Source organism: Tympanuchus pallidicinctus, unplaced genomic scaffold (assembly GCF_026119805.1).
Source record: "Tympanuchus pallidicinctus isolate F22 unplaced genomic scaffold, pur_lepc_1.0 scaffold10, whole genome shotgun sequence".
NCBI classification, from domain to species: Eukaryota; Metazoa; Chordata; class Aves; order Galliformes; family Phasianidae; genus Tympanuchus; species Tympanuchus pallidicinctus.
Window position 1 is genome coordinate 16,212,067 of NW_026294619.1, and position 27,590 is coordinate 16,239,656.

Here is a 27,590-nt window from a genome sequence, read left to right on the forward strand (position 1 = left end):
ACTGCCATGCAGTAAGAGTCCGCCCCACCTGGAAGGGCCAGATCCCATGACTTCCATAATGAACAGGGGAATAGGCATCCAGAATTGGAGCATTAACACTTTAACTCCCAGTACACTACGTGATGTTATGAATGCGGAATACTGAAAACCAAAAAACAAAGCCATGATACAAAGATACCCTACCAATGAAGATACCTTTCTCAATGCTTTGTTTGCCTTGAAGAAAAAGAGACGCCTTCTAGAAGTATTTTTTAGCAGAACTATACATGGGATTAGAAATGTACTCTCAAATATATGCTTGATTTTCTCTTTGAAGACATGGAATAGCATTTGTGTACACCTGTATTGAAGTATCATTCATATTCTGTATGTGCAAGCAGATTCTTACTGAGAAAGTTCTTGCCATCAGACACTGATGGTGACTTTCTCCTGACACTAATACTATCTAGTTCTGTCCTTATTACAGTAGGAAACCACTTCAAAAATCCAGGAAGTTATCCTTGTTTGTTTTTTTCCTTCATGTTTTCAGGCTGTTTCATTTTTACTGAAGGCCTAATAGAGGAAAGCAGTGGCATATGGAAACTTAAATACAAATATAAACATTCTGTCACGTCAGCAAGTTACTTTGCTAGTAATATAAACCATTGGGAGTATTCTTTCCTTCTGTCTTTCTGGGTTTTTTTTTTTTTTTTTTTTTTTTTTTTTTTTTTTTTTTTTTTTTTTTTAAACAAAGCTTCACAAGTAATCTCTGGGGTTTCTTTTGCCCATCTGGAATGGAAACTTAACCTAGAAAGGAAAACTTAATATTCTTGGCTGAATATGAGCATGACAGTGATTAACATTCTGCTTTAGGGAATGAACACAGGAAGGACAGTTTGCTTAATAATTATCATCATCATGAAGTAGTACTTGTTTTGATACTTGTGCTTTCATAGCAGGTAGGGAACAGCAATTCTACTGTTGTTGTAATTGTAATTTGTTGCCCAAGTGCTCTTCTTAGATGGAGATTTTAATACTGAGCAGAGCCATTGCTATTCAGAAAACGTTATAGGATTTTAGTAAATCACAGAAGTCTCATACTTTTGTGCAGTGCCTAAGTAATACCAGAGCATTCTCTCCTCCATGACAATGCTGACGTATGTAGATCATACACCCATGGTTGTCTGATCTTTAATGACACTTTAGGAGAAGTCCAAAGCATTCATAGTCTGTGCCTATATTATACAGTAAAAGTAATTTTTCTGTTGGCAATGTTGGTAACACTATTCAAATGCAAATGTATATGTTTGTAAATGTAATGATATTGAACTAAAACAAGCATATAATATTAATGTAATTCAAAGCAGAAGAAAAGTGATATTTACCTTTCATAGCTTGAAGATTCAAAACCAAAATAAATACCTTACAAACAGCTACAAGTTCAACAAAAATTCTTTTGATTTGAATCTAATTGCTAAATTGCAAAACAAGAATAAGTAGAAATCGTTGTAAGACTTCTAGAATATTACTGGAATATTCTCATCATACCTTGTGAATTCAAGAAACACTGCTGACATCCACTGGATAACATTTAAATAACAGTTCTCATATTTCATGCAAATAAAAGTTGAAATTATCACTACAAAACTACCACATCTGTACATGCCTTCACTTGTATTTGACTTTATTTTCTGTTCTTGAAGAAAAACTATAGACAATGTAGTAGTTCCCTCCAAGTAGGGAAAACTCTGCTGGGCACGCAGCTCTGCAGGGCACACAGAAGAGCTGTAGCAGTTCTTCTGTGAATTTGTATTTCAGTTGGAAAGATTAACATGGTGGAATAGCAAGAAATAAACGGGAAAAGAATGCTCACCTGTATCCAAAGATCGAGACTTGTAGGGAAAAACTTCACAACAGACGGATATCCAAAAAGAGATCTTTACCTGCTGGCAGTCAGCCCTGATGTGGGGGGGGGGGGGTCTAAGAGGAGTGACGCATTGCCTTCACCTGGGCTCCCAGAGCTGACCTAATCCTTTCCCCAAGTGATCAATCAGTGATTCAGGCTGTGACTCAGCATTTCCCATGCAGCTTGTTTCCCTGGATCTCTCTAGTACTATTTTGCATGGCTTTTCTGTAGTAAAATAGCTCTTAATTAGGGCTCTAGAGTCTTTCTCTTCCTGAAGAACAACTTTTTTCTTTTTCTTGCTTTTATGTTAAATAAATAAATAAATAAAAATTCGGTAACTACAGAATTCTTTGCAGTCATGATCGTTGAGTGATGCTATTTGTTAATTGAGTTGACATTTATCTCTGTTTCACTAATATCATCAAATCAATCTGTTCAGATTTCTATGCTTCCCACTTGTTAGTTCATTTAGACAGCAGTTTATCTATTTTCTCTATGCTGTAGTTTTTCTAATGCACTTAATAGTTCTTCTCTAACGTTCGATGTAATGAAACCTTGTTTTCTCCTGGGCCTTTAAAAAAAATGCTATGCATCAACTCTTCCTTCAAATGAGCATTTTGCAGAAAGAAACATAGATTTTTGTAAACTAAGGCATTTCAAAGTAAAAAACATTTATTAGGCAAAAATATATCAACAAACAAGGAATGGTGTAAAAGCATCAGTAGCACCAATATCATGGTGGGAAATACGCATACAATTTGCTTGAAGACTATTAATTTCAAGTTTGAAATAATAAGGATGAATGAGAATGCTGTTGTTTAAAGCAAAATCTGTAGTCTCCTGATGCAAAACCTGAAATGCTATTTTTGTGAACTACTTTGGATAAAAAATAAATTTTATCCAAAACAAGAATATTCATTTCAAAACAGAGGTGTGGGGTTTTTTGTTTGTTTGTTTTTGTTTTTCTTAGGGATGTTGCAAACAAACCACTAGTAATTTTGTTGTGCTTATTACTGCTGCATTCTGGTTTCAGTGTTCCTTGTGACTTTTTTGATTGTGACCTAAAAAATGGCCTTTTGCAAGAGCAGATTCTCCTTGAACTAGCTCACTTTTGTCAACTCTTTTAGATGAACAGTCTTGAAATTGTCAGCTGGTAAAAAGACTGGGGATTAGGATATGTATTTTGAAGTCATTCTACTTAATATCTGCTAGTATTTCTGGCAAATGTGCTTTCTGTGTTGCCAGTTCTGCTAGATGTTTTAATATCCTGGCGTCTGGACAGTAACAATTAGAATCACTGAATCATTTAGGTTGGAAAAGACCTTTAAGGTCATCAGGTAAGATGCAAAATAAGAAAGATGTAATTATATATGTATTTTTTAGTAGTAATGGACCAGTTACAACGTTGTTCTGCAATACGCTGTATATCAAAATTTGAGGAATGGGAGGGACTATCCAGTTATATAGGATAGGCTTTGTTAATTGCATTGAGAGTTTCTTCCAAAAGGTCTTCCAGTACAAATTGCTAATACTTGTATTCATTTACAGTTATGTGAAATAAGTCTCATTTCTATGCTTGTTCAAAACATGTTAGAAACTAGGAGAGAAGCAATTAGAGAAAGACTTTCATAAAACAGAGCAATGCTGATATTTTGTTCCTATGTATGACTCAGGTCTGCAAAGTATCGGGTATTCAGGTGTCATGAGTGGGGCAGATTTGTAGTCCATACTGACATTTTAATTACCATATATGGTTGGGTTTTGATGGATGAATTTCTAGTGTTTTTCTTTTTTTTTTTTTTTTCTTTAACTGTTATTGTTTTAGAGAGATAATTTTTACACCTGAGTTATTTGGGGAAATTGTAGATCAACTTCTGATGCTCTTAATTAGAAGACGCTGTACAAAACCAAAAGGAAGAAAACAGTATTTTTATTGTGTAACTAACTTGATCTATAGATAAGATTGTAACCCAACATTAAGGTCCCTGTTTTAATCAAAAATGAATGTCTGCATTTCTGGGATGAACTGGTCTTGCTTTTCTTCCCTTCCGTTCAGTTTATCTCCAATAAATTTGTGTAATAATATATGCTTTTCATATAGCACTTAAGCAAAAACAAGGAGTAATGTTTATCTTCTAGTTCATCAGCTTCACTAATTACATGTGTAGTATAGAAGGCCAGTCATTTTCTGAATGCCATACGTCTACAGAAATATTCTACCTGATTAGAAACCCACTGGAGTTGCTAAGTCTCTCCAAGGCCATCATTTGAAGAATTTTATGTGTAACAACAGGGCATGGAATAAGAGTGCCCAATCCAAACAATGATAAATACATTGTTTGTGAACAATTTAAGTCATCAGCAAGGGTGGCCATTCATTAAAGAATGCATATGTTACGAACTGTGTGTCTCATCCATATCTATCCTGATGAAAGAAGCTATATGTGCTAAATGAAACCTAGGTGCTATCATGTTAAAGTTCGTCTTTTCTCTCACTGATGTTCAGAGTTCTTTATACAGTTTTGATGCTGACAATTTGTTAGTAGTCAAGTTTTATATTACTTTGATTTTTTTAAGCTACTTATTTCTGAATCTCTCAACACTGAAAACAACTACAGCAGCCTTTTACCACAGCCAGATGTGTTTTATTTCTGCTTTTTGCAGTATATCTGTGTTCAATGATCCAGAAAATGTGTAAGAATTTCATGGTCTAGTGATAAATAATTTTTTTTTTTTGCCCAAAACAGTGTACCAAAAAGCAAATAATTTCTTCTTGTTTATACTTAGTAGGCTGGCTTTAGAAGAGAGAGATGACATAAAATGCATTTTCCTTTACTTCCCAATCAAATAATAAAAATAACTGTAGTAAGCTGCTGTAATAGCATCTGTTCATCAGCAACTCTCCGTTTGACAATACATTATTGTTTCTTAAGGGTGGTACAGGGCAGTGAATAGCCAATTAAAACTAAACTGTATGGGTTACTCAGTAAGAAATTGTTATTTTGAGTCGTGACTGAACAGGTGACATTTTATATTAGTAAAGTCTGAATAGTAGACCTTTAAGCATGCATTCCAATTTGGATTTTAATGTGTGCTTTTGTGCTAATTGTAAATGAGCTCATCTCAGTAGCATCGTTAAATCTTCCAAAGCAATGTAGTTTAAACTGGGCTAACACCTTCTGTGGTGACACTGGAATAAAACCTTGTGTCTTTGAGTTCAAGAACTTGCTCTCTTCACAATCCCTATTTGCTTAAAATCTGCTCATTGTCTGAATTTTCTGAGGTCATCAATCTGACACTTACTCATAAATTTACTAGAATATGAATTCTAACACCATTGCATTGATCTTCAAGGGGCAAAGTATTTTCTATGCAAATTTTCATAAGAAGTGATAAATTCTGCAGTGGGAAGCATGTTAAGACAACTTTTATAAATTCTGAACTGTCTCTCTTATGTCTTGAGATCTTCAGTTTGAAATTTAAAATTATGCAGGCTTTGTGTCATTAGAACTATCATGCGAACTTAGACCACATACTTCTTGTGTCCTTGTTCTGAGGGCTTCAGAACTGGATGCAGTATTCCAGGTGGGGTCTCAAAAGAGCAGAGTAGAAGGGAAGAATAACCTCCATCAACCTATTGATCGTGCTTTTCTTGATGCTACCCGGAATAAAATTGTTCTGAACTGCTAGCACACATTACTGGCTCAGGTTGAGTCTTGTGTCAACTGACACCCCAAATCCTTCTCCTCAGAGCTGTTCTCAGGCCATTCTCCACCTAGCCTGTATCTGTGCTTGGGATTGCCCCAACTCAGGTGCAGGACCTTGCACGTGGCTTTGTTGAACATCACAAGGCTGACATAGACCCACATTTGAAGCCTGTCCAGGTCCCTCTAGATAGCATCCCTTCCCTCTAGCATGTCAACAGCTTGACTTTGTCTGCAAAGTTGCTGAGGGTGCACTTAATTCCACTAACCAAGCTGCTTAAAAAGATGTTACATAACACCAGTCCCAGTACTGATTTTTGAGGAATGCCACTCACCACTGGTCTCCAATTTGACACTGAGCTGTTGACTGCAACTTTCTGAGTGCAACAATCCATACAATTCCTTATGCGGCATGTGGTCCATCCTTCAATTCCATTTTTCTCCAATTTTTTACCAGGATGTAGCACGGGATAGTGTCAAATGCTCTGCACAAGTCTGGAAAGATGATGTCAGCGCTCTTCCTTTGTCCACTGACTTTGTAACTCCATCATAAAAGGACTTGACTTGTGCAGATTTCTACATTATGTGAAATTTGTTGTTATGGCTTCAAAAATAATAAATAGGGCTCTGGTGTTGTTACAGTGCTAGCTGTGACTTGCCTTAGAAATTTAAGAAGCTATTAGTTGATATCCTTTGTTCCTGTTTATGGTGCAGAAGGGGATCTCAATTAAAAATAATGAAACAGGCAGTCTCTTCAGAAGATGAAAACCATTTTTAATTGAGCAAGTTTTTAACTCACTGCTGTTTTTCAGATCAACTGTGAAATTTCCTTTTGCATATTTACTAGTTGCATTTATACTTATAGAACAATAGAGCAGTGTAATTTTTCATTTCCTCCATGTTTGATTTGGACACTGCACACAGGAATTCATGACTATATCTGTTGCTTTTCTCTGAATTCTTAAATACAAGAAAAGAAGAACACATCTGAAAACAACACAGATAGCTGCTTTAAGTTCACACTCATAGAGTTGTAGACTGGCCTGGGTTGAAAAGGACCATAGTGATCATTTAGTTTCAACACCCCTGTTATGTGCAGGACTGCCGACTACTAGGCTGCCCAGAGTTCAGTTTTATAATCTCTTGGTAAGCTCCTTTGTTCTTGGTTTCTTCTTTTACGTGAATACATTGAAAATACTGACACAGATACTCTTGAACAAGAAATAGAAAACACCATGTTGTATGTATGAAGGAGTATTATTTTACCTCTTCAGTTCCCATTATGATCTTAATAAGAAAACAAGTAGTGAAGTGCGTGACCAGTATTTTTTGGCTTTGTAAAAGAATGAAATGAAACAAAAGTAATGATATAGGTAAATAAAACTTTGGGCAGTAAGTATGCTGTCCTAATTGTTTCAGAAGATTGACTTTTTTTTCACCTCAGTGACTTCATTTCTTTAAATATATTAAAGAAAAAAAAAATTAAAAATCCTTAATGAAATATATTAATTTGTCCAAATCAAAATTTTCTCTGTCAGTAATCTGCAATGATTTCTTCTCTGTATCGTGTTTTACTTTTGTTACTTTGAATTCCCATGCATCATTGCTAAAGGGGAGAGGAGAAATTAAGTAACAGTTCTGGAAATAATGTTTTAAAATGAAATAGTGAATATATGCATACAAAATAAATTCCAGTAAGTACAAAAACTTTGGAATTGGAGCAGGAGTGCATATTAGAAACATTTTTCTACTAAAAAACTGCTCAAGAAAAAATGTTGGAGATGACTACTTAAATGAGTTTAGTCGTTTTACACAGTTCAGAAATATTTGTTTCAAAAATTAAATTGTCATGTTTTAAGCAGCCATATTGTAATCTAGACCTGTAATTTGTTCTGATTCTCATTTATCAGTGTAAATTTCTGTATGTTAACTTGGTGTCACAAGGAAGATCTAAAAGCATTTGTTAGGTGTGTCTTGAAAGGATCCCAGTTCACCTAATCTTAAAACTTAGGGCTAAACTAAATGTGTTTCTAGTACAAGAGGAATATTAACACTTGTGGATATAGCAAACTCTGGAATTCCAAAACCAAAGTAGCTGTAATTTGAAAATAAAGAACTATGACATACCCTCATAAAAACAGATAATTCATGGTGAATCCCAGTTTCTTGGAAACTAGATCTCACAGGTCTGTATAGTTTAAATCTATTTATTTACCTGTTACCTAAATCATTTGAACAACATTTTTAGACTTTTTTCTAGCTTTTCTTAACATTTCAAAAAAATAAAAATAAAATAACCATCACGATTATCTTGAAGTATAGAAAGTATCTGCTATTTCTGTTTGTAAACTCACACAGCTCAGCTGTTGTAAGCATACATATACCTTGTAGTAGTGTTCTTAAAGTACGGGCTGATGCATTTCCAACGTTATGTATGTAATAAGCCAATTGTCAGAAAACATTCAAGGTGATTACTTGACTTTCCTAGTTATCTGACCATTTTTTTTGTACTGAAACCTGAAAACTGGCAGACAAAATACAAAATCGGAAGAAGCTTTGCCTGATGTCACTCTGAGTACCTCTTAGCTCTTCATCAAAAGACATTGTCGGGAGGCAGTCAAAATGTTGTGGTTGATTATTTCAAAGAACGGGGATGTACCAGTATCATTTAAGACAATGTATCTTTCAGCTCTTCTAATGTTTCTTAAATCTGTTTCTTTAAGCTATTACCTATGCAAAAAAGAACATTTTCTGGTACAACTAATTTTTCAAAGAAAATATGGTAATGTTTAGTTGTGATCTAATATGTCAATTACAGAATTCCCTGTAAATTTTCCCCTTCCTTATGTTTGGCAAAATTTAGAACAATTCATGTTTTAAGTTTGTTCTCCAAATATTACAATGATTTTTTTCTTTTCTCACTTCATGGAAACAAAAAGTATGATGAATGCCTCACGGGACAGTTGTTCTCTAATCTTATAGATCTGGTATGGTATTTTATAAATCTTTCTATCTGTAGTGAAGTTACCATCAGTACTAATTCTCTACACTACTTTTCTTTTATTTTCCTTCTGAGAAGTGATTTTTCACTTTAGTTTCCAAAGCTATTTCCTGCTGGACAATTGCCTGATGGGCTATACCTAAACCTGCTAAATTGATTTTTCTTCTTTCCTATATTTTCTTCTTTCCTGTGTTGTTTCTTCACCCATTTCTCAATTGTGCTGATGCTGATTAAATGTACACACAAGTTAAGACTATCTTTAAATTACTGTTGTAAATACAGCCTATCCATTTATCAGGACACTTGTAATGGTCTGCTGTAGCATCCTTGTTGCACTGCATGCCATTCCCAGAGCAGACTGCTGCCATGTTAGAACTGGGGCAGTGAATTCCAGGCCAATTACTGAGGTCAGAACTAAATAATCTAAGGTTTTTGTGAATTAATACAGACTTTCCATGCATCTTCATTAGTAGAACATAGAATATATACATACAGACGAGACATTTCCATTCACACTGTACCTTTTCTGTTCTATGACTATCAGGACAACTTTTCAGTCAGCTCAATAAAGTGCCTGATATGACTTCTAAGTATTTAAAACTTGCCTATTTTGTAGCCTGGCTACATACAGAGACTCAGCCTATGAATGTGCAACTGTTCTTACTGAAAATCCAAACTTGCAGGCTTCAATACCCTTTCCCATGTAGTAAAATAAAGGAAGAAAGTTATCAGCATAAATATAATTTTGCCTCTAAGCATTCTTGTTTTGATTGACTGTAATGAATAAGGATCTTGGAACAGATTGCGCTGTCACCATGCAATTATACTAGCACTTTGGAAATACTCTAAAAGTAGTAACCATCACTTATAAAACAAAAAAAATTTCAAGTGCCTGATTATATTTTTGAATAAGCAGTCACCTTCTTTCATCTCTTATGTGAGTCTCAGACAAGCAAAAATCAGAAATAAAAGAGCACCCTAAACGTAACAGTGAAGAAGTTGAAAGGAAGAAAGGAGACACAGAAGCAAAGAATGCACAAAGTAGCTGGATTGATGGAAAGTTTTTTTGATAGGCAAGCTAATTATGTACATATCAGCATAAATATTTGTGAACTACTAAAGATACTGCCTATAGGACACTCTCTGCCAAAGAAAATTTTCACACTTTGGAATATCAGTATATTTCAAAGGTAGCATTCTTTTCAAATTGGAATGACACGTGAGATGAAAAATCAGTAGTTTCCATATGATAGAATTTAAACTGTTTATATTTCTGTTTTAATATACTTACTTACTACTAAGCAGAATGGAAAACAATCAGAATGTAAATGTAATGCTTAATTTGGTTTAATGCAAATGAGAATTTGAAACTCACAAGGCTTCCTATGTTGCCTCAACTTTTATCCCTAAATTATTAGATAAAAATTACTTCTATACCCCAGCAAATCTTAATGAAATTGCTGTGATTTGAGTGGGAATACCAAATGAGCAATGCATAATATTATGACATGTTTAGGTTCGTGAGTTTATTTTGTCTCTAAGTAGAGCTAGAAAACATTAAATCATTGTTTGTTTTAGAAATTAAGACACAAATTTTATCTCTCTTTTCCAAGAGAATATTTTAAGCAAAGTTACTGTGGTATTCAGGTCCTGAAGTGAAACTACTGCTGTAAATTAGAGAGCAGTGTCACCACTGTTTCACTGACACGCTGCGAGGTCTTTGGATCAGCAGCTGCACTTGAGGACTAAGCAGTTTCTGCCCATCACTGCAGGCAGTCCAGGTGGACGAGGCTAGGCTTATGCAGAGTTCCTTATCTCAGAACAAGGTAGTGTGGGGCAGCTGATAAGCCATACCATGAATCTGTATAACGCAGTGTCTGTCAGCTCAGAACTTCATCAGAGTTTTTGCCTCTCAATCTGTGTGAGCTGTAGAATAGGCCAATTTCAGCTGATTTTGGGCTCAGTAAGGGCTTCTGTCACTCCTGCCTTTTACAAGGTCTCGTCCTTCCTGTAAGTGTGGTTGTATGGTTTCTGCAGGGCCTGATCTGCCTTTCCATTTTATCTCTTCAAAGTGCTGTTGCATTAAATGACTTCAGTGGCACAAAGTAGTCATCAATTTTTAAAGTCAAGCATGTATTTAGACCCTTCTACAGCTCACTCTGTATTTCTCTCCAAAAAGTCTGTAGTATGAGCGTTTGCGAATGGCAGGATGAAGTGTTTGCCCACACTCAGGAGTCTTCTGTGCATATAATTATTTTCATTAATTTTATGTACTACATTTACTTTGATAACTGTACAGGAAAGTATCTTGATTAAATCAATGTTACCTCAGAATTGTTCTAAACTGTTAGTAAAAGTTACAATTCTCAAAGTATCATTTTTGCATCATCATTTGTATTTTTCTGCAGCATGCTTGGATTTTACAGATGGCTAATATTTCATTTATAGAGCAGCAGTAGCCTTGAAGCAAAGAGAATAGTTGACCAAACTTCTTTTATTCTTTTTCATTGTCAGTGGCTGGTATCTATTTTCATCTACTGTGTATATTTAAGAAAAAAAAAAAAAAAAAGTGATCTAACCTGAAATCTTCAGTCCGTTATTATTTAACATCAACCTTCTACATTATTTTGCCAAGAAGAAGAAATACAATAAAAATTCAAATCTCTTCCTGCGAAGTAGTGGAATTGAAGTAGTTGTAGAAAGAAATTATGCTGTGCTGAACAGTAGGAATGCTGAATTATGCCAAGACTACACTTTTTTATCAGCTCACTGAGACAAGTCTATTTTTGAGAGAATTGTGTAAAAGAAACCTGACTTGAAAATGTTTGCAACTCTTCTCATTTTTGAAGGCTTTCTATATTCTGAATCATTGTTAATACGTAACATTGGGTCAAATAATTTGTGTTTCTTTTAAACAATGAGCTTGGATGTGCTAGCCAAGCACTACATGGAATGGTGTTGTCAAACTCTGTAACAGTTAATTAAAAGACTCTAATGAAAACTTTGTAAAAAACAGACATTGTATATTCAGATCATTTTTTCGAAAGGGTATATAATTGGAAGATGTGATTATGTTCAAAAACTTCTTTGACATATGCACCCATCTTGTTTAATTGCTGAGTTAGGAACTTGCAAGAACATTAATGTAAAGAGTTTCATAGTGAATGTGACATATGTGACTGAGTTGAGAATCATTTTACTGTGCTTTTTTTTTTTTTTTTTTTTTTTTTTTTACACTTCAATCTTCAATGTTGTGAAATTCTGTGACAAAGATTTTTTTTGTATGATAGAAGCTTTCTTCTCCCCTAGTCCTAGTAGTCAGAGAAGGCAGTGAATTTTCTAACTTACTTCAGGCCTAAACTACGTACAGACCTAATTATGTGGTGGTTTGCAGTCACTCACAGCAGATGAATTAACTACAAATTCATTAGAATTCAGCTGGATTTTAAAGCCTAGGCTATTTAAGCACAGAAAATTCATATGCCAATCAGCTTGCCTTGACAAGATGTGCTGACAGTACATCAGATTTACTTTCCGTTCTTTGTATAGGAGTTCTGCACAACTTTTTTGTTTATTCCATTTTTATTTTGTAAAATATATGTAAGGTTACTCTGAAACCTATTTATTATTCCTATTTATTTCCATGGAAACTGCAACAGATACAAAGAACACAATAACACTGTTTTCTAAAGCACAGTCTCAGCTACAAAGTGGTATTTTTCTACATCATCAGCACTGTGAGCCAAGTTGTGTAGATAAGGTGATTGAAACACTCCATTTAATGGTGTGAACATTGTGCATGGCTGTCTAAAACATGGCTTGTCTTTCACATAGCTGTCACCACTGCTGAAATGCACCACGCACCTAATTTTACCTAATTTTAACTGCATTTGCTTCTGTTTCAAGAGCTGAATGTTACTGAACAATTTAAACTTTCATTGTTGACTTACTTCATGTGAAAAACTTTAGCTTTTTCTTTCATCGAATACTATTCAAGTAGTCTTTTTCTTTAGTTTTCACTTAATTTCACTAGCTTAATCCTTTATCTGTTATCTCAAAATTAGAGGATGACATTCTGAACTAACTGGAGCCAGTAAGAACTTTTCCATTTATTTAATGTATTATGGCAAAAAAAAATCTGCCATTTTTCTGTGAACTTTTCCTGTTACTTGTCTTTGATTCACCTTTATAATCCGTTGACCTGTTAGTTGTGGTATTCACCAATAGATAGCAGTATGTCACACTTAAAAAATTAGCTAGAACTTCTTTGTTGACATTTTCTGTTTGAAGAAAGCTCCTTTTCATCAAGTTTTGTTTTGCAGGGGATTGTTTTCAGTGTTTTTTTGTTTGTTTGTTTGTTTGTTTTTCTCTTCTTTTTCAGATTTTGTTGTTGTTTTAACAACACTGTAGTATGAGAAGATGTATCATTGAGTAGGCATGCAGTGTAGTGGAAATGTTACAGTTTCCATGTCGATCTGTTGTTTTGTCAAGATGCTACTAATAGGAAACAGCAAAATGAAAACTGTTGCATTGTTGCAGCAACACACATAGTTTGCATTGTTAGTTAAATGCAGTATGTGTTCTTGGAGTAAGTTTTATGTCTAATGTTTATTATTCTACACAGTGCAAGGCATGCTGAAATACAAACATTCATGAATTTAGAATTAGAATTAGAATTTTTTAAGAGAATATTAGTAAAATCTGAGCTAGATAACTTCTCATGGTCTTCTTTTTTTGGTCAGTACTATGAACTAACAAAGCTCCTGAGTTCCGTTCACTAAAGCATTTAAGGAGAAACATTTGTCTGCTCCTGAGAACCAAATATTATTAGTGGCATTAATAATATTTGATTGAATACTCTTTTGATGAAACACTGCAGATAAGTAAATGTAATGTTTATTCTAGAGAAATACTTTCCTATTTAAATATAGTTCTACTAACTGCGAACGCACTGCACTTCACCTCTGTTGGAGATGAATGTAAATCATACTGTACAGTTTCATGCTCTGTTTGCTCTTGCCTACACCGAGCTGTTCTTCTATGTAGGCAAGCTTCAGCATTGTCCTGCCTTCCCAGATACAGATATAAAGAGTTGGTGCTTCTGGGTAGAATGAGTTGAGATGTGTTGATGGTTGGACCAGATGATCTTAGTGATCTTTTCCAACTTTTTTTTTTTTCCAATGATTCTGTGATTTTATAATACACATGAATATACTTACTGGTAATGTCAAACTCATACACATCTTCCACATTGTCACAGACTGTTTACTTTTGAATATCTATGCACAACTGTAAAAGAACATATTTCTAATCTGCACCTGGGATTGTCATCCTTACTACAGACTTGAATATCCCTGTTGAGTGCAGAATGCAAAAACAGACAATGCTGCTATAAAGCAGTGTGAACATTTATGCAATAATAAAACTCAAAGAAATGTATTTGAGACATTACCTCTCATTTCTTGCAAAGCAAACTTATAGCTATGTTTGAATGAGTCAGGTTAACAGTCACTATTTTTAATGTTAAAATGCCTTAGGGAAATTACAAAACTCATAAGATACACAGTATAAAGTAAGCTTAGCAGCATAGGTGTGAGCACTCTCAGTGTGTTTGATTCTGTGCAAATGCGTCTCTGTCCTAATAAGGGAGTTAAGGATTACTTGTGCTTGTTTTAAAAAAGTAAGCTCTTAGCTGGGAAGCTAGGAATGCCTAGGCAGTATACAAGAATGGGACCCTTTCTCTTTCTATGAATGTTTTATTAACTATACTAGTATGCTTTACTAGCTATACTGTGCTTTATCATGAACAACAGCAAAAGGATTGGGGAGTATAATGAAAGAAAGGAGCATAAAAACAGTGAGTTTTACTTGTTTGGAAGTAGCCAAAATGTGTCTCTGCCCAGCTTCTGTCAATAGGGGCATGATCCTGAGCATTGATACCCCAAGAACTCAAGTGTTTCTACTCCATGTCATGCAGATTTATGTCATGCACAAAGATCTTAATGTAATCCTGCAGTTCCTCTACTACAGCCATTCTCTACTACAGTCATATTCCCTGAAAGACTTCCTTAGATAAGCCAGATATAACCATGGGAAATACACGTGGGAACCAGGGTGTCAACTGTATCATTGTTGTGGCATATAAATCTAATAGAAATCAAGTAAAATATATTTCATAGAAGTCTGGGATGATGGTTTATTTCCTTGGCTTTACAGCAGTAATTTAATCCTGAATTCTACTGAGATTTCAAAACATTTATTTTTCCAGCTTGAAAAGAATGTGGCATTACTGGTTGTGAAAAATGTCTTTTAATGGGATTTCTGTTGATCTCTCATTTGCCAAGTAGACTGCGTAAGGAATAGATAACAATGCATACAATTTTAAGAGAATCTTTCAGGGTATTTGTCATCATGAACTTTGAAAGTACTGTGATATCCAACATAAGGAGGAAAGAAAAAAAAAAAAAAAAAAGCTAAATAGTGCAAATTGTAGCGTATTTCAAAAAAGGAGGCCCTCTGCTAAATTCCATAGCATCTGCATACAGGTACAGGTTAACTGTATTTGTCTAGGCTTGGCAACCTGTCTACCAAACAGTAGTCTAATGCAATGTAAAATGGTCAGCATATAAAATAGGAAAAAAATGAGAGTACCAAACTTTTAACAATAGTGTAAACATAGTACAGTATCTTGCAAGAGCACTGATTTGGTAACCATTTGTCCACTTCTATGAAATATAAATTCAAGAGGCTTCATAGATTACTATTTAAACAAAGTCTCTGATATCAGTATATTTGCTTTTCTGAGTGATTTATTTGTATTAACCTGTGGCATTTTGCCTTAATGACTGAGAGAATGATGAAGTAGATCTGTTTGCTTTGACAAGAAGACATTTATTGTAAGTGACATATACTGCAAATGTATCTGTTTTGGAGGAGAAAAGGTCAGCAACCAGTAAATTATCTTTAAATAAGTATATGTATATAATTATATATATATATATATAATATAATAAGTATATGATTTGTATGTGTTTATACTATATATTATTATTACTGTGTGTCTGTGTATATATATATATATACACACAATAATAAAATTTTTAGACTGATTAAGATAGCTTATAAAGCTAATGTTTTCCTGCTGAGTAATGTGTATGGTTTTCATAGAATCAGAGAATCACCAAGGTTGAAAAAGACATTCAAGATCACCCAGTCCAACCGTCTGCCTACCACCAGTATTTCCCCACTAAGCCATGTCCCTTAGTACCATATCCAAATGTTTCCTGAACCCCTCCAGGAACTGTTACTCAACCATCTCGCTAGGCAGCCTATTTCAGTGCCTGACCACTCTTTTGTAGAATAAGTTTTTCCTAACATCCAACCTGAATCTCCCCTGGTGCAGCATGAGGCCAGTCCTATTGCTAGTTATGCAGCAGAAGAGTGACCCCCACCTCTATACAACCTTCTTTCAGGTCATTGTAGAGACCAGTAAGGTGTCCTCTCAGTCTCCTACAGGCTAAACAATCTCAGTTCCCTGAGCTGCTTCCTGTAAGACTTGTGCTCCAGACCCCTCACCAGCTTTGTTGCCCTTCTCTGGACATGCTCCAGAGTTTCAGTGTCTTTGTTCTAGCAACGAGCCCCAAACTGAACACAGTAGTCAACATGCAGCCTCACCAGTGCTGAGTACAGAAAAACAATAACTTTCCTACTCACACTGGCAACGCTGCTTCTGATACAAGCCAGGGTGCCATTGACCTTGGCTCCCTGGGCACACTGTTGGCTCATGTTTAGTCAAGCATCAACTGGCAACCATTTCTTCCACACAGAAGAAGCTTTGATTGCCAGAAGCTTTGGTACATGTCATAGGTAGTATGTTTATCTATGTAGTTTTCATAGGCTTATAATATATATTTTTTTAATCTTGTACTTTATTCTTTCCAACTTGAAAATTCACATTAATAATCCATAGGAAGTAAGAACAGAAGACAATTTTCACAATTTTTGAATTTTTTTTTACTTTTAATTAAACCAGCCAAAGGTTGATAAAGGAAGGAAGGAGAACAATAACACTTATAACAGAGTTGACACCCTAGTTTTGTTCTCAAACTGACAGAATACAGAAGCGCTTTCTCTATGACCCAGTATTTATTTATTTTTATTAGCCTCAAAGAAAAGCATGGAGAGTATTTGCCCTAGTTAAGATTTTGTCAGAGTTGATATTCTCCAGCACAAAACTGTTTCATAATGACTGAGCATTTTTTTATAATTCAGTTGGATTTGCTTGTATATTACCTAGATATGGCATTCCAGACCCACATATTCGTGTTGAAACTATGCATTCAAACTGTTGGCTGTGATAAAAATTGAGATTGAGAAGTACTGAAGAAAAGAATGAGTCTATGAAAGTAGGAAATGAAGTTATAACAGAAACTTTTATTTAGTACAGTAGAAATGTGTATGCTATACTGGTGTAAGAACAAAAAAAACGTATAGTTAACCTGAAAGATGTTTTGAAGCAGCAAGTCAGACATACTAGGAATTCCTTAGAATTTCCATTACAAAAAGAATCCTCGAGTACCTGGCCTGACTCATGTCAGCTGCTTCTGGTAGAGTACTGTATCTCTGGTGTGATCTAGGGTTATCATTTTATGGACTGAGTACTTTCCTATGGCTTTGGCACAGTAGAGAAACGCTTGTTTCAGAGGAGATGCATTCTTTTGTTCCTATAATACAAGCTGTGACCCTTCCTTTATTCTCTGTCTTGAGCCTTTTTCAGCTGATCCACATACAGCAAATCAGCGATGACTGCGTTTTCCAGCTGGAGTCAAGGATCCCAACAGAAAACGTCATAACTGATGTGTACATGTGTGTGCACAATCATACAGTGCAGCAAAGGTTTAGTAACAAAACGAGATCAGTATAGATCACTCACTATATAGGTGAAAAAATATTTTAATCTTGTATTATTATAGTCTGCAACAGGAATAAATGTCTGTTACCTTTTATCGTCTCCCTTCATGCTGTTTTTCAGTCAGCCTGAATTGCCACACGCGCATCTGACTTTGGGAATAGCCAGGAAACATCTTCTGAGTACTACTGCACAAGCACAATAATGCTTTGTGTTGCCAGGCTTGATGCTAGCAAGTGCAGTATCCATGCTTAGCAAAAGAAGCAAATGACACTCAAAAAAAAAAAAAAAAAGTCTAGTTTGCTATTATTTTTTTTCTCTGCAAACCCGTTTTAGTTTCTGATTAAATGAAATTGTGCTTTTCTGTGATATATTGTAGAATTAGATTTAACTTATTGTACTTCTTAAGACATTATCAAAAGTTAATCTTGTCTAGAATGCTGTACTTCTTATAAGCCCTTTCTGTACTTCATCATTTTCTTAGATACATTCAACTTAGTATTTCAAATCTGTTATGATGTCTTGCACATCATGGTATACTTAGTGTAATTTATAGAATCAAAAATCTTATTTTTTTTTAATAGATCTTCTACAGATATTTACCATTCCCGCATCGTAGTTGTAATTTCATTCATAATTAATTTCTAATTCTTCCCTAATTCTTTCAGCAATATAAGTTATTAATTATTTTCTCAAGTCTGTTTAATACTCTCAGGCTTTTGTTCTGATGTCAAGTATGATGTCCCTGTTCTTATTTACTGTCTTGCCTTCACTTCTGTTAAAAGCAGAATTGTTATCACAGGTATGATCATAAGTCTATGTATATCTGCCATGTTATATATCAGAAGTAGATTGGTTACCACATAGCAAAGGAAACTGGTCTCCATAACTTTGACTGCAGGACCACGAGCCTCCTCACTGTATGCTTGTGACCTGATGTTTTGGAGATTGGCCTACACATGATATCAGGCCAATATTATATCACAAATGCTCCTGTCCTTGGTGTTCAGAGGACTGGATAATTTTATGGAGAATATCTATGTAAACATGCACAATGAATGTAAACATTCACAAATTTAGTCACAACGACTAAAAAAAAACCTGTGGTTAAAACAACAAAATAAATCTCTTTTATTACAGTAATGCTGATAGAAAAGTAGTATCACAGTATTTATAAGGAAAAGATACTTGAATCCCCTTATGCTACCTGAAAATCAGTCCTAGTGGATTAAACTGTTTGTGCAGACTCAGTGAAAGACTTTTTGATCCTACACAAAAAATATTTATTAAACTTACACAGTAGTAAGTAGGTTAATCCAAATCACTGTAATGGAGCTGAAAATGTTCAACTGAAATATTTTCAAACAAATTTTAGCTTCCATCAAATTTGCATATTTTTTCTTATGCCAAGGGTAGATGGCAATTTTTTCATAAGTTGTTGGGGTTTTTTGTTTGTTTGTTTGATTTTTTTTTTTTTTTTTTAACGAGGAATAGAAATACCAATTCAGAGCCTTCAAAAATATGTTTCAAAAAAATATTTACAAGTGGCATTGCACGTACGAGAAAATTCTCGTGGAGATGATGGTAAGTGGGAAGAAAGAACTGTCCAATTAGAGGTTTAGAGAATCCCTTTGGGTATGGAAGATCTAAGTTTCAAAACAAATACAACACTTATCTTTGTCTCTTCATAGATTTGAAGTACAATATCTGATATTTTCAGAAGGTGGAAAATGCTTCTTTCACAGAATTTGTTTTACATCTCTTATTGCCACCAACTTAATCTTTATATTTCCTCTAAGTTATATTTTAGTTTCCTCTAGGTTGTGTTTTGGGCAAGAACTGTACAGTAACTTTTGATTGAACTTCCGTTAGTCTTTACTGGACGAATTGAAGGCTACTGAAAAATTGGAAAATATAAAAGTCTTCAAGTTGCCTAGCCCACCTGTTTCAACAGCAGCCAAATTGGAATTTATTATATTTTCATTTGATTGACAAGGTTAAATGACTTGTAATGAATGAAACTCATTCTCTTGTATTTTGAAGGAAAGACAGAGTTTCTTGCATTCAGGTTCAGGTAATAAGAATGTTGTTGAGTTACGTAAGGGGCGGAAGAAGATTAAGTGCAGCAATGATTAAGTACAAAGGGTTAGAACTGCATAATATCCAAGGGCTCCACATTTAGGGAAAATGAGAATTAATTGTTTGAAATGTTTATTTTTGAAACAGGTCTATCTAGGTCTGATTTACACTGTCTCTGTATTCTGCAAATTGCTATACTGTGATCAATGTTTACGAAGGTAGTGATCTTAAATTCAAATTAGTTGTAACTCACAAATGAGCTGAATACCTGGCTTGTTTAAACTACCACTTAGTTTGATAGAAATGTAGTAAGGTAGAGCAGCTGAGTATCTGTCTCAGTGTGTCTGATCTCTTGCTCATATGCTTTAAGTAGGATCTTTTTACAGTATTTTAGATCATTTTTATACTTCTTCAACTTTATACACCCACTAACGCTTCTAACTTTTGATGTATCAAGTAGACTACTTGCTTAAACTCCTTTTAAAGATTTAATGTCATAATTCATTAAAAAACAACAACAAACAAAAGCAAACAAAAATACCAGACATCTCTTAGCACTGCCTTCATCTTTTAAATATGCCCTCACTTTTGTTTAGCCTTATTCTTTGAGAGGAATAAACTAGTAAAGATGTCTTAAGAGGGGAGATAAAGAAAACTTTAATGACCTGTGGGGCTCAGCTACAGAGTAATCATCATCATCATAAGTACTTTGCGTTGTAGATATATTTCTACCCTAATGAACAAGTGAGATGTAAATTTTCATTATAGTGGTAGTGTTAATTCCTTTGTTGGAACTATGATCTTGAAATCTTGTACACAGTGAAGTTGCACAATATGTAGGGAATAGCAAACTTGAATTAATTCCTAAATAAAATTAGTATGCATTGCACTTCAATGATTTGTCTTTGTTTTGTTTCTCTAATCAAAAACCCAGTTAATTTCAGCCTTGTTCTCAGCCTCCCCCACATTAGTTCCATTGTCTAGATTTGCATCATTTATAGCATCTGGCTTCTTGTTAATCTGTCCTTTGGACCTTTACATCAAACAGCAAATTAATTACAGGAAAAGAAATCCCAATAGTACTTCTTCGCTTGGAGGTTTTCACAGTTATTAAGAAGTGAATGCTTCTGATTCTCATCAGAGAGGAGAAATGGAACACAGGAGAGGATGAAGCATGTACTTCACTGGTACCTTTGGCTAGAAGTAAGCATCAGTCAGTTTCCCTCTACTTTACATTTTCTAGCTCCTCCCTTCATTTGCTGTAGAGTTAAAATAGGACGAAAAGCAATTGGAAAGATTGAAAAAAGTAATACAAGATGTGTGTTTCTTCTTAAGGGCTGTGTAGCATTAATGCTTTTCAAGTTGCAAAAACATATTTAAGTTTACTAGAAGGCCCACTGGCATCATTAATGTTAGTAATGTGTTCTTGTTATTGAGTTGCTACATTGTGTATTCAGCACCTGTGAGACTGCGTCTTGAGTACTGTGTTCAGTTTTGGGCTTCTTGCTAGAACAAAGACGTTAAAGCCCTGGAGCATGTCCAGAGATAGGCAACAAAGCTGGTGAGGGACCTGGAGCACAAGTCTTATATGAAGCAGCTCAGAGAACTGAGATTTTAGTCTGGAGAAGAGGTGACTCAGGGGAGACCTTATTGATCTCTACAATGACCTGAAAGGAGGTTGTTTAGGGGTGGGGGTCAGCCTCTTCTTGCAGGTGATAGGACAAGAGGGAATGGCCTCAAGTTGCACCAGAGGATGTTCAAGTTGGATACTAGAGAAAATTTCTTCTGAGAAAGAAGGGTGAGACACTGGCACAGACTGCCCAGGAGATTTTGGAGTCACCGTCTCTGGAGAGGTTCAAGAAATGTGCGCATATTGAACTAAGGGACATCATTAGTGGGTATGATGGGGACTGTGTGCTTGGAGGTCTTTTTCAATCTTCATGATTCTATCATTCTGTGTTAAATTTCTTATTTCTTATTGACCATTATTAACTTTTTCATTTTGCCTTTTTTTTTTTTTTTTTTTTCTTATCAACATAAACGCACAGACAGCATTCAAACAACACTTTCTACTGTGGTGGGTAAACAAGGAAAGGAGATGGAGACAGGGGAGTTGCTGTGTGGTCTAAACGTAAAGAGATACTCTTCTGGTGAAATACTCCGTTAAAATAATTTGCTGGTTCAGTCTATCTTCTCTGTCTTCCATTGCTTATGTCCCCATTTGTGTGTTTTCCTTGAATGAAAAGTTGTGATTTCCCTGGCTATCTTTTCAAGAACATATCATCTCTGACTTTCTGATGTTTTTCACTAACTAAGCTATCTTAGTAGTCTATCTTTTCAGGAGTGCATAGATCATGAATGAAGGTAATGCCTTGTCCAGCTCTTAAGAGAATATTCAGCTATGGTATGGTAAACTGTTTTGCAGCAATATGTTTTTTCCATTTTTGTACCTTACTGTTATCACTGCTTAAGAGCTCAGTCCAGCATTATTCCAACATCATTTTGAGAGTCCTGCTGTGATTCTGATTCTTTTATATTTGTCTCTGGTTCTGAGCTGAATATGAAATTTAATGACTTAGCTTTTGAATGGGAAATTTAATTTACAACTTGTCAGCTTGCTTACAAAACAAGTACCAGTGCAGAGAATTCTCCTAAATATATATGCAGCCTCTCTCTTTTGTTTGTTGTTTGCTTCTTTATTCCCATGAAGTGTGGAAATAGACAAAAATGATTTTGAAAATCTAAATTCATAGTTGTCACTCTTGACCACATCCTCAGAGCCTCCCAGGCAGCACAGGCTGTATGAGACAGCAGATGGTGGCTACACGTGCAGAGTATCCATCCAGGAAACAGTGCACATCTTCCCTCAGCATCCCTGTCCTTCATCTGCCCACAAAACTGCAGTTTATTACCAGAAGTTGAGTTGTTCCTTGTAGAAAGATTAGAATTTTTCTTAATAGTAAACCTTTTACGTCTGATTGTGTTACTTTACATATTTCCATGTATTTGTGCGTATTCCATGTATTCCCATGTACCACTGGTTGCCTGTGTTTTGGAGTGAGTAGGTATTCTCTGTACTCTCCATAAAAAGTTTGTGGTGAACCAGCTGTTGTAGACATTGAAATGTGTCTAATTTTCAAAATACTGAATGCCATCTAATCTTGTGTAAAATGAGTAATCAGAACTGGCTGGGAGTATACAAGGCAGTAGTTTATAGCCTGAGTTAGAAACATTTAAGTTCTTCTGGATTCGCATCAAAGCGTAATAATTATGGGATATAAACAAAACAAAAAAAAAAGTTTGCATATGTAAATGACATTTGATATACTATATTCCATTTGAACTGTTGACATGATTCTTTGGCTTTGTCAGCTGAGATTTGCTTTGGAGATTCTATATAAGTGAAGCTTTTTCTTGTTTTTTAACATAGAGTTTCAGCTAAGTCTGAATAAGCCAATTTCATTCCTTAAAGGGTTGTTGTGTCGGCCAGGTAATTGTGATGAGACTGGTAAACTTACAAAGCATTAGCACTAGTGAAAAACAAGATTGCTACATTTCCATAGTCAGTGGGACCTAAACCACTATGTGTAGGTGAATTCAGAATTGAAACATGCATCACTCCAATCCTTAGAGGGGTCTTGTGTGTGTGTGAAACAAAGTATAATGAGTAGGAAGGGAGCTCCACTTGCAGAGGGACTCACTCAAGGTGTTATGTTATATCACTGAAGTGTCATGCCCATTAAGTCACTTGTTTTCTATATAAAAGACTGAATTTTTCATTTTAAAGCACTGTGCTTTTTCTGTACAATCTAGCTTACTCCTTAAATGAGGATATCTTTCTGAATTTTCCTGGGAAGTGAAGAACAGTGATTCCGGTCACTTTTTCTAATCGTTATTTTTATACTACTGGAAACAATGATGACAGTATTCATGGCCACCGTTAAAAAAGAATCAGAAGGATGGTCAAAGTGGGTCCCCGTCTTATGGCATTTTTGGGGGGAAAGTTCTGCCTCTGTGGTTATGGAAACTGACAGTGCTGATTTCTGTTAAGTTCTCTTAGGTGATGGACTTACTGTGGTGATAGTTTTATAGCAACTGTGAAGCTTGTATCCTGGCTGACTGAAGTCCTGTTGCCCTTATTTTAAGGAATTGCAATGAGAAATGATCATGGTATGATAGCGCTGAGGTTAAAATGCATCCATGAATTCAGATTTCCCTTCGGCTTCATGGATATTTTGCTCTGCTAATTTTATTGTCCAAACAAACCTGTTACAAGCATGAGTGTTCTAAAAATGATTTTAATAATAAAAGGACCAATTCATGTATGAATTCTTTGAAATTTAAAACTTATAGAAAGGAAATACCTTTTAATTTATTTTATTTCTAAGATTTTATTATTATCACATGATTTCACAGCTCCTTGATATTTTTAAATACAGGTAATGAATTTGGGCATCCAGAATGGCTTGACTTCCCCAGAAAAGGGAATAATGAGAGCTTTCACTATGCCAGAAGACAGTTCAATCTTACTGATGATCATCTTCTTCGCTATAAATTCCTAAATCAGTTTGACAGAGATATGAATAAATTGGAAGAAAAATTTGGCTGGCTTGCATCTCCTCCGGTAAGCTGTATATAGTAAATGATAAGTTTTTAGTCACCAGTTGTGTACGTGTTCAGAATAACAACAATACAAAATTTGCATGCAGAGATTTTAAACAGCACTTTATTATGCGCTGTGTAATGTCTCTCTATATATTTCAAGTTGTCAAAACTTGTCTCTGAAATATCTTCCACAAATAACGGAAATATGGAACGGTCTCCTTCTAGCTTCATAATAAGCTCTTTTTGTATTATTTTTGCTATTTTTTTTTAAGTAACTGCAGATTGGATAAAGCAGACTATGAAATTGTGCTTAATCCAATCAAAGGATTGCTTTGGGAAAGGGTAAATTGCTCTGACAAGTTACTTTTACATATGTAATTATTTCTGAGGAAACATTTTTGATCAGCTGTAATGCAAGGTGTATTTTCCTAGTCTTCAACTTGTCACTTTTGTATTTGCCTTTTTTTTCCTAAATATTGCACTGTACTTACTAAAGCAACTGAATTATAATTTCTTAGTGTTTAAATTATTTCATAATATAGTCATAATCTATTTCAAAGATTATTTTTAAAATGTGCTTCTAGTTATTAATAGCTTACGTAAATACATCAAAGGTGTTTTATTTAGTTTATCAGAGCACTATTAAAAAAAAACACAGAAAAACACAAAAACCCACCAAGAACTGATGCTGATCCTCACCCCATGGAAATGGATACATTGGTTTTATAAAAGGAAAATGTGCTTCTTCCTCGTTAATTTTGCATATGCTTTTAAAAAGTAAGCTACAGTTCATTGTTCATAAATTTTCTATTATGTAGGCATAACAGTTACAGTTTACATTTAATGTTCATATCTATATTGCTTGAATCTGTTATTGTTTTACTTGAAAGGAGGTATTGCAGCAATTTGGTTTTTTTCTTATTTTTGTTAATTCAATTAGAAAAATCTGCAACAGGTTGAGAGGCTGTGGGTTAAGATTAGGGATGAGACCAGTAGAGGACTGTCTACTATAGGCCACTTGATCAAGAGGAAGCTGTTGATGAGGCCTGACAGGGATTTCAGTCATCCAAATAAGTGCTGGGAAAGCACTGCAGTTTATTGCAAACTATCCAGCAGACTCCTGGAGTCCATCAGTGATAATATTCTGGTTCAAGTATTGGACCTATCAACTGGAGGTGAAGTGTTGTGGACCTGGTGCTCACTAATGCAGAAAAGATTATTAAAGATGATTGGTTGAGTTCATGATCTTAAGGAACATGAGCCTGGCAAAGAGTGAAGTCAGGACCCTGGACTTCAAGAGACCAAACTTCAGGCTGTTTAAAGAATTGTTGAATGAGATCTCCTGGAAAGCTGTCCCAGACAAAGGAGTGAAACAAAGCTGACTACTCTTTAAGAATACCTTACTGAGAGAGCAAGAGCTCTCCATCCCCCAGTATAAGAAAGCATGCAGAGGAGGCAGGAAGCCAGTGTGGCTTGGCAAGAACCTGCTAGTCTAACTAAGGGAGAAGTGTGGGATATATCAGCAATGGAATCAAGGACATGACCTAGAAAGAATACAGGGATGCTGTCCAGGCTTGCCTGGGTGGGATTAGGAAAGCCAAGGCACAAATGGAACTCAACTTGATGAGGGATATTAAAAACAACAAGAAGGGGTTCTGTTGGTACACTGATCAGAAGAGACAGGCCAAGGAGAGTGTAGCATACTTCCTCTGATAAATGACAAAGGAGAACTAGCTGCAACGGATATGGAGAAAGCTGAGGTACTCAGTGACATCTTTGTCTCAGTCTTTGTGATCAACCAGGATTCTCATATTTTCTCATATTCCTGAACCTCACATCCATGAACCTCTTGGTGGGAAATGGGAGAGTTTCCTCCTACACCCTGTAAGGGCAGAGCAAGTCTGAGACTACCTTGTGAGGCTGAATGTGTCTATGGGTCTGGATGGCATACATCCCAGGGTCCTAAGGGAACTGGTTGATGGGATTACTGACCTGCTCTTTATCATATTTTTGTCAACGGTTTATGGGCTAGTTCAGCCCTGTTCCATGACTAGAAAAGTTGTGGCTGTCAGGTGAAATCTTTGGTGGCTGGAAAAGGGGACACATCACATTCATTTATAAGGAAGTGTGGAAGGAGGACCCAGGGAACTACAGGCCAGTGGTCCTCATCTCTGTGCCTGAGATCATGGAACAGATCCTCCTTGAAGATGTGTGAAGATACATGAGGGGTGAGCAGGTGATCAAAGACAACCAGCATAACTTCACTAAGACAAAGTCGTTCTTGACTAATCCACTGGCCTTGTATGGTGGGTTGACAGCATAAGCAGACCAAGGGAAGTCAACTGATGTCATCTACCTGGACCTCTACAAGGCCTTTGACTTGGTCCCCCACAACATCCTTATCTCTAAATTGGAGAGAGGTGGATTTGAAAGCTGGACTATTTGCAGCCAGAGGGTTACGGTTAATGGTTCTATGTCCAGGTGGAGCAGTGTGAAATGGTGATGAGCAGTGCGTCCCAGAAGGGTCTGTCCTGGGGTCAGTACTTGTTAACATCTTCATCAGTGGCATAGAGGATGGGATCAAGAGCACTCTCAGCAGGTTTGCTGATGACATGAAACTGAGTGGTGCAGTTGATAGAGCAGAAGGCGGGGATGCCATCCAGAGGGACTTTGATTAACTCAAAAAGTGGACCCTTGTCAACCTAATGAGGATCAATCAGCAAAGCAAAGTGCAAGATTTTACACTTGGGTCGAGGTAACGTCAGGTATGTATACAGACTAACTCCTTGAGAATAGCCCTGCTGATAAGGACTTAGGAGTACTGGTAGATGGAAAAACTTAACATGAACTAGCAATGTGCTCTTGCAGCCCAGAAGGCCAATGGTAACCTGGACTGCATCAGAAGAGGGGCAGCCAGAAGGACAAGAGAGGTTATTGTCCCTCTCTACTCCGCCCTCATGAGGCTCCACCTGGGATAGTGCATCCAGATCTGGGGTCTCCAGTATAGGAAAGATGTTGAGCTTTTGGAGAAGGTCTACAGGAGAGCTACAAAGATGAGCAGAGGGCTGGAGCACCTCTCCTATGAAAACAGGCTGAAGGGTCTAGGCTTGTTCAATCTGGAAAAGAGGAGGCTATGAAATGACCTCATTGCAGCCTTCTAGTATTTAAAAGGAGATTATAAACAGGAGGGTGGCCAACTTTTTATGGTACTGGATAGCGATAGGATGGGGTAATAGTTTTAAACTAGAGGAAAGAAGATTTAGTAATCTAAATCAGGGGAAAGTTTTCCCGAGAAGATGTTGAGGTGCTGGAACAGGCTGCCCAGAGAGGCTGTGGATGCCTCATCCCTGGAGGTGTTCAAGGCCAGGTTGGATGGGGCCCTAGGCAACCTAATCTAGGCTTGATCTA

At 35.9% G+C, this 27,590-nt stretch overlaps 1 protein-coding gene across 3 annotated transcripts in view; it reads left to right on the top strand.

The window, feature by feature from the left end:
- Positions 1–27,590, top strand: part of GBE1 (1,4-alpha-glucan branching enzyme 1) — a 151,127-nt gene that overhangs the window by 95,794 nt on the left and 27,743 nt on the right. For all 3 annotated transcript variants that reach the window (XM_052703678.1, XM_052703685.1, XM_052703694.1), the window contains exon 13: positions 24,017–24,201. In XM_052703678.1, coding sequence (XP_052559638.1) covers positions 24,017–24,201 — 185 coding nt within the window. The remainder of the gene's footprint in view (positions 1–24,016; positions 24,202–27,590) is intronic.